The sequence below is a fragment of the Bidens hawaiensis genome, unplaced genomic scaffold (genome assembly GCF_021521415.1).
Source record: "Bidens hawaiensis isolate Kalapana, Puna unplaced genomic scaffold, B.hawaiensis_p1.1 tig00068621_1, whole genome shotgun sequence".
In the NCBI taxonomy this organism is placed as follows: Eukaryota; Viridiplantae; Streptophyta; class Magnoliopsida; order Asterales; family Asteraceae; genus Bidens; species Bidens hawaiensis.
This window is the reverse complement of record NW_027502122.1, coordinates 1-8,091: the sequence shown is the minus strand read 5'-3', so window position 1 is coordinate 8,091 and position 8,091 is coordinate 1. Positions and strand designations below refer to the sequence as shown.

At 41.5% G+C, this 8,091-nt stretch overlaps 1 protein-coding gene across 1 annotated transcript; it reads left to right on the top strand.

Annotated features, from left to right (window-relative positions):
• The first annotated feature begins 636 nt into the window (after positions 1–636).
• Positions 637–1,437, top strand: LOC143605207 (uncharacterized). The gene has a single exon (XM_077081415.1). It carries the CDS (start codon positions 637–639, stop codon positions 1,435–1,437), a length of 801 nt encoding a protein of 266 aa, XP_076937530.1.
• The last annotated feature ends 6,654 nt before the right edge of the window (positions 1,438–8,091 follow it).

The following is an 8,091-nucleotide window of genomic DNA, read 5'->3' as shown; positions in this document are numbered from 1 at the left end:
AGTGGCGAGTTTGAAAAGAAATCCATCCAAGTTGCCGAGTGATACCTTGAAGAACCGAGCCATTAGAGTAGTAGCTCTTCGAGTGGTAAGAATGCCCATGTCAACCAAGTAAGTACCCTTAGGAGTGGTAAGGTATATAATAATGGGGTAACTCCACCACCTTTTGTTGAAGGTGTGGTGGATGACTTGGGAGAAGATGGGAAAAGTGACGATGAGGTTGAAATTGAACCGAAAACTAAATCAAATCAAACAAATAAAAATAAAATTGAAACTAAAACTAAGGTGGGAACACCAACCACCAAGGAGACGGGCTCAACGAGTAAAACCGTTCCGTTCCCTCGGGCATTGGTGAACCACGAGACCTCATCGACACTTAGAAAGAGGGGCCCACAGCAGGAGGAAATGTGGGAAATATTTAAACAAGTAAAAATCAATTTACCCCTCATATATGAAATTAAACAAGTCCCTGCATATGCTAAATATTTGAAAGACTTGTGTACTCAAAAACGAACTCACAAGTTGCCCAAACAAGTTGACTTAACTGCAAATGTGAGTTCAGTTTTGACGGGTATCCTCCCACCCAAGCTACAAGATCCGGGAACACCGATTATACCCATTCAAGTGGGCGATTTTAAAATGACTAGAGTGTTGTTAGATCTTGGGGATGGGGTGAGTATTCTCCCGGGAAGCTTATATGACCAGTACGACTTTGGTCCATTTAGAAAAGCAGACACCACCGTGGTGTTGGCTGATTTGACACTCAAGCTTCCTAAGGGAATCGTGACCGATGTGATTGTGATGATAGAAGATTTTTATTACCCGGTTGACTTCCTGGTTCTAGACTACGTGACAGTTGACCCAAAACGGCAACCGAACATAATTCTCGGTCGTCCCTTTTTGGCCACCGCAAATGCTTTGATTAATTGTAGAACTGGGGTAGTGGACATGGCTTTTGGTAATAAGAATCTTCGGCTTAATGTGTTTTCAAACGTGTCTAACCCTCTGGTGAGTGACGAATGCTTCACGGCCGAAGTCATTGACGGGTTGAACCCTCACGGGAGTGAGGATGAGGCCACAGAGGAGTGTGCTATTTGTTGCAGAAAAACAGTTGAGCATGCCTTGCAGTTACAAGAAGAGGAGAAAGCAGTAGAGTTGTATGCTGCAAGTATTAGGAAACCGCCACGATCTCAACAAGTGGAGCGGTTACCCAATACCATTGATTCAAAGTTGAGACCATCATTGGAGAGTTCGCCGGCTGTTGAATTGAAGGAGCTCCCAAAACACCTGAAATACGTGTTTTTGGGAGAGGGAGAGACATTACCGGCCATCATCGCCGCAAATTTAGAAGACGAGCAAGAGAAGGCGTTGGTGGGAGGCTTGAGAGAGCATAAGGTGGCTATTGGTTGGACGATAGCAGATTTGAGAGGGATCACTTGAAATTTTTATGGACGATTTCTCGATTTTCGGTTCATCTTTTGAAAAATGCTTAAATGAATTAACTAAAGTTTTAAAAAGATGTGTGGAAACGAATTTGGTCTTAAGTTGGGAAAAGAGCCACTTTATGGTTCAAGAGGGGACGATTTTGGGACATGTCATCTCACGTAGGGAGATTGAGGTTGACCGGGCAAAAATCCAAGTCATATCTAATTTACCGCCACCTACTAATATAAAAGGGATAAGGGTATTTTAGGGTAATGCCGGTTTTTACCGACAGTTCATTAAGAATTTTAGTTTCATATCTAAACCGTTGTGTAATTTTTTATTAAAAGATGTACCATTTGTTTTTAACGAAGAGTGTCTTAATGCATTTAATATCCTAAAAAACAAATTGGTTGAAGCCCCGGTCTTGTTGTCACCTGATTGGTCACTTCCATTTGAAATTATGTGTGACGCAAGTGACTACGCGGTCAGTGCTGTGTTGGGTCAACGGGTGGATAAGAAGCCCGTTGCCATATACTACGCAAGCAAAACCCTTTCCGATGCTCAAATTAATTATACCACTACGGAAAAGGAGTTGCTCGCTGTAGTATATGCACTTGATAAGTTTCGATCTTACATTTGGGGGAGCAAGGTTATTGTTTTTTTAGATCACAGTGCAGTCAAGTATTTGATGGAGAAGAAGGACGCGAAGCCGCGCTTGATCAGGTGGATTTTATTGCTCCAAGAGTTTCATGTGGATATCCGCAACAAGAAGGGAAGCGAAAATGTGGTAGCGGTTCATTTGTCAAGACTTGTGGGACAGGAAGAAGAGGAGAAAGACGAGAGGGCCATCAATGAGTCTTTCCCGGATGAGCAATTGTTTTCTGTTTCAACTTTGCCATGGTATGCTGACATTATTAATTTTCTTGTAGCAGATACAATTCCGGAGTTTTGGCCAAAGAAGAAGAAGCAACACTTCCTCTCGCAGGTAAAGCACTATGCATGGGAAGATCCGGATTTGTTTAGAGTTGGAGAAGATCAAGTAATGAGGCGGTGCATACCGGAGGAGGAGATGCGGTGTGTTTTGTATCATACCCATTCATCACCTTGTGGAGTCCATTTCAGCGGCCAGACGACAGGACATCGAGTGCTTGCATGCTGATTCTATTAGCCTACTATATTCAAGGATGCAGCAGCATTTTTGAAGAATTGTGTTAGATGTCAGCAGATGGGGGGTATTTCAAAGAGGGATGAGATGCCCATGCAACCAATCCTCGTTGTCGACATCTTTGATGTTTGGGGGATTGATTTCATGGGCCCGTTTCCTAATTCTTTTGGTAATCTTTATATCTTGGTGGTGATCGATTATGTGTCTAAATGGGTAAAAGCAATCACCACCAAGACGAATGACCATACCGTTGTTTGTAAGTTTGTCCAGTCTAATATTTTTTCACGTTTTGGTGTCCCCCGCGTTATCATTAGCGATGGGGGTTCACATTTCAAAAACTTTAATTTTGGCAAACTACTTAAACGGTATGGCGTAAACCACCGCATTGCCACTCCATATCACCCTCAAACGAGTGGGCAAGTGGAGGTTTCTAATCGGCAAATCAAAGACATTTTACAAAAAATGGTAAGACCCGATCGGAAGGATTGGTCAAATAAACTAAACGATACTTTATGGGCTTACCGTACCGCTTATAAAATGCCTATTTGAACCACTCCATATCGGTTGGTTTATGGGAAGGGTTGTCATTTACCTGTCGAGCTAGTCCATCGTGCGCTATGGGCGGTTAAGAATGTTAACCTAGACTATGAGTGTGCAGGTAAACAAAGAAAAATGAACATATGCGAGCTGGAAGAATTGAGAGATGAGGCTTATGAATGTGCATCCGTATATAAAGACAAGATGAAGAGAGTTAATGATGCTAAGCTAAGAAAAAGGACGTTCGAGGAGGGGCAACGAGTGTGGTTGTACAACTCGAGATTGAAGCTTTTCCCGGGCAAGTTGAAGAGCAAGCGGACGGGACCGTATCAAGTCAAGAAAGTTGGAAAATTCGGTGAAGTTGAGATTGAAGATTTTGATGATCATCTGAGGTAAGTGGTGAATGGTCATCAGTTGAGGGAGCCCCAGGTACGTAGGTGATTGGTATGTGGTAACCGAAGCCGGTGGCGGAGGAAATCAGCTCAAATAACACTTAAAAGATTAATATTTTTAAGCTGAAAACCGTAAAAAAATTGTTGCTGAAAAAATGCATCTTCGCGTATCGCGAAGATGCTAAAAAGTCATAACACCCAGTCAAAGTCAAACTCAAAAAGTCAACGGTCAGACTTGCATCTTCGCGTATCGCGAAGATGCACGGATCTGATGAAATATTTTTATAAAAAACCGGATTTCCCATCACTATCACCATATCTTTCTTATCTCTAACCCTATCCACACATTTAATTCCGGCCGCCACCGTCGCAGGCCGCCACCATCACCACCGTCACTATTGTCATGTATTTTCGTCGTGTATATGTAACCCGATTGAAAGATGTCAAGGAAACGGTCAAAACAACAACAGATGTTTGACAATACTTCTCAGCACTACACGTGCGCACCGATCAGATACGCTGTTCCCGAGATCGAGGTTTTTGGGGCCGCGGTCGAGGATATAAATGGGGGAGAAGATGAGGACCACATCATTCTACGGTTTCTCCCAGGTACTCCCGAGTATGAGTTGTTTGGACAGATTCGCGATTTAGAGATATTCAGACACTAGACATTTGATTGGGAGGTGTTGGAAACTATTGGTCAAGTTCCGAGACTTAATAGGTTGTTACTAGGACATTGGATAGATATTCTGAGGTTTGAGCAGACGCAGTACGAGGAGTTGGTTTATGAATTTTACTCTACTTTCAGGTATAACCCGAAAGATTTTGATGAGCCATATGCGGTTAGTTTTGCGTTGGGAAGAGAGTTGTTTCAGTTTACGGTGCCCAGGTTTGCAGTAATTGCGGGTTTGTATGGGCCACATGAGGTTGAGGCTCCCGATTTTCGGGAGAGTAATGGGGGGTTTACCACAGGGTCGACTGCTTCTTGGCCTCACTGGATCTCGACGACTGATTTGGCTACGTTTTGGAGGACTATTGATGGTGCTCATTCGAGTAGTGTTGTTGCTTCACAAATTCGGGACCCACTGCACCGGTATTTACACAGGGTGGTTGCTTCTACATTCACGGGATGACATTCGGGGAAAGATAAATGTAATAATCTTGATTTGATGTGTTTGATGTCCATGATTGGAGGTATGAATGTGAATCTGGCTACATTGTCGTTAAGTTCATTTAATAGGGGTGGTCGGAGAGCGAGTGCGGCTACGACTCAGTTGGCGTTGGGGCCCATGATCACGAGGATTACTCAGTCTTTGGGTGTATTTGGACGTTATCCGGATGAGTATTTTACGGAGGGACCGAATACTGATGTTGTGACGCTTGACGATGCCCAAAAAGCGGGCATTATGACTTATGGTGATCCGCCGCAGATGGCGGATGCAAGAGCAAAGGGTAGTTCGAGGGGGCATCGTGTGGAGAGGCCACCTGCCCAGCCACGTCGGCGACGACAGCCGAGTCCACCACCGACACAACATCCGCAACCCACGACCTTAGACTACATGTTTGAGCAGCATTTGCAAATGCGGGATGAATTGCATGGGTATCGGGACGAGTTCAGAGAGTACAGAGAAGAGTCGCGGGGTTACTTTAGAACCATGTTTGATCACTGGCATATTCCACTACCAGGTACTTTGCAGCAGCCGCCGCCTACTACTGGTGGCTTTGACATGGGTGGTTCTGGGTTTGGTGCTGGACATGTGTATTGAGGAGGATATGGTGGATCTGGTGGGTATGGAGCTGGTGTTGGAGGATCTGGGTATGGCAGTTATGGACAGTATGGGTCTAGTGATTTTTATTATGCAGGTGCTGGAGGATCAGGAGTTGGTGGAGATGGTGATGATAATGACCAGGAGGATTCTGACGAGGAGTAGGAGTTGATGGAAGCAGCTGTCCCGATCAATGTTTTGGGTTTTATTTTATTTTATTATGTTTTAATTATCTTATGGGTTGTACTGATATTATTATTATTATTTTTTTGCTTATGGGTGGTTTGGTTGGGACACTTGATGGGATTTCTTCTTGTGGGTGGTTGTTTGTGTATATTTTGTAGTTGAACTTTGTGGGTGTAGTTTACTATAAACCCTCACGAGCCATACTCGTCCACCTGGGCTACCGGGGGGTTTAAAGGGCTTGTTGCATACGCTAAATGCAATCGTGATTCCTACGAAAGTGAGTTAGGTCTTTTAACATTTTTACTCGTTTAACAAATTTGGTTATGAAATTTGTTAATCTTGGTCGGTAATTTAAAATTAATGGTTTTGCAAACGGTTTAAAAGACCTATATTTTTAACACTTGTGAGAAGCGTGCTTCTACATGTTTGAGAGTTTACAGATTTTCTTTGAGAGTTGAGAAGTTAAGTTCACCGAGAGATCACCGAGGGCACGAGAGTTGCACATGAGACTTTTATTTTCTATCAGGTGATTTCGTTTTCATAATCTTCTTTGTTTTATTAGTTTTTGTGTTATAAGTGTAATTGTATTTTTGTATTTTAATAACCACCATCACATTAGGCCCGGTTTTAAAATTGTTGAAGTAAATTTTAACCCCGTCCCTATTTTATGTCTTAAATTTTAAACATTGAGGACAATGTTTGCCTCAAGTGTGGGGATGGGGGAGAAATTGGAAATTTAAAAGTTTTAATAGTCCTTGAATTAAGATTTTTGCATAATAATGGAAAATGATAGAAAAATCGAGGATTATTTTTCAAAATTATTATATAATAAGAGATAAATAAAACGGGAACACACGTAATTTGAGATGTATTGGTAGGCTCAGTCTTGAGAATGAAAAGATAATTTGGTTGTTGACTTAATTGAACTTTAAAATGCTTGATTTTTAGTGGGAAACACCTTCAGGGTTTTGTTTGTTTAGCTAAAGCCTGTATAAGGACTGGAATGAAAGATTAGGCCATACTCAAGCCTTACTATTAGATTTGATCACCAAAAATATATTTTAATATGAATAGTCTATAGTACAATGGTTGGATAGGCTTAACATTAGAGTGTGTTAAATGGCTTGTGATATAAACATAAATGAAAAAACTGCTAGTTAAGTGGCTAACACTTCATAGGCGTATGGTTTTATGGCCTTAAATCTTGTATTGATGGGATGCCTTGGGGAACGGAGACCATGGGTCGGTATGCGGTTTATCATCTGGTATGCGTAAATCCTAAGTGGATCTATTCATATTAAAAAAGCTTAAAAAGAGCAAACCCGCAGTTTATCTGCCAATTCATAAGTCAATAAACATGATCACAAAAAGTGCTTTAAAAGTACAAATTCACTACTGACTTGATCATCCACGCTTTTAGTCATATGGGGTCCCCGTGCTCGCGTCTCATTACCATTAAGAAACGGACCACACGGGACACGTCATATGTAAGCCCTACAGATGAATTTGTGCCTACTCACGTATGGTAATGGACTTCGGGGTATTTCTTGATAACGGAGGTATGTCATGTAGTGGGGGCTATTTACTAGTTGGTTACCTAATTGTACCTTAATCATATCTAATGGCCATTTTGGTAGACTTTAATACTTAAGTTTGGGGTTGGTTTCGATAAAGTTTCCAAGATTGTCTTAGCTATTACATATGGGCTTGAAAAATTGTACAAATGTACAAAATTTTAATCGTCTAATCTTAAGGTTTAAGCCAAGTTGGGGTAGCCTAGTTCGGTAAAACTATAATGAAGCATGGTAAGGCGGCTTCAGGGCTTTGAGGTGTGGGTTCCATTTTAAATCATATGAATTAATAAAACTGTCGCACCTTATTTTTCCCGGTAAGTATTAAGGCGTGGGTCACAATCGTGGTTTTTTTTGTGTTCTTGGTGCTTAATTAAGATAATCTATGAAGTATTTTGAGAATAGTTTCTGCTTCTGATTCCATTGCAAAATCTTTTTCGGGACGAAAAAGAATAAGTGTGGGGATGTGATGGTTGGGTAAAAGTTAGTTATTATTATATATTAATTAGTTATATTTAGTTAAATAATCGAATGAACATTGGTACTTCAAGCATTGTTTACGTGTTTTCAGGATATTGGGAACTATGGAGCTTAACGAGGATATTTACGGGCTTGGAATGAAGATCGAGAAGTGAAAGATTGGACGTGCACGCATCACGAGGCATTCAAGAAAGGAAAAGAGAAAATTCTGATTTTTTACATCTTCGCGATACGCGAAGATGCAAAGAAGGGCAACTTTGCGATACGCGAAGTTGCAAGAATTCGGCCGCGACTATTTTGTCCTTCGCGATATGCGAAGAAGAATCCCTTACGTCTTCGCGATACGAGAAGATGCTTAAGTCGGTCAAAAATTTAGGTTTGCCCTATATAAACCCCTTAACCTCCCCATTCGGATTATTATGACTTCCAGAGGCAAAAGAGGCTACTTAGGACGATATTCCATCATTCCAAGGCTTCTGGTTCATCTCAAGATTGCATGTTCATCAAGATAAGTGATATAATCGATATATCGATGCTTGGCTAAGTGTCTCGTTCATTCTAGGGTAGGTTTT

Bases quoted from the DNA above. Each gene is read 5' to 3' on its own strand.
- LOC143605207 (XM_077081415.1), top strand. From the start codon at position 637: ATGACTAGAGTGTTGTTAGATCTTGGGGATGGGGTGAGTATTCTCCCG.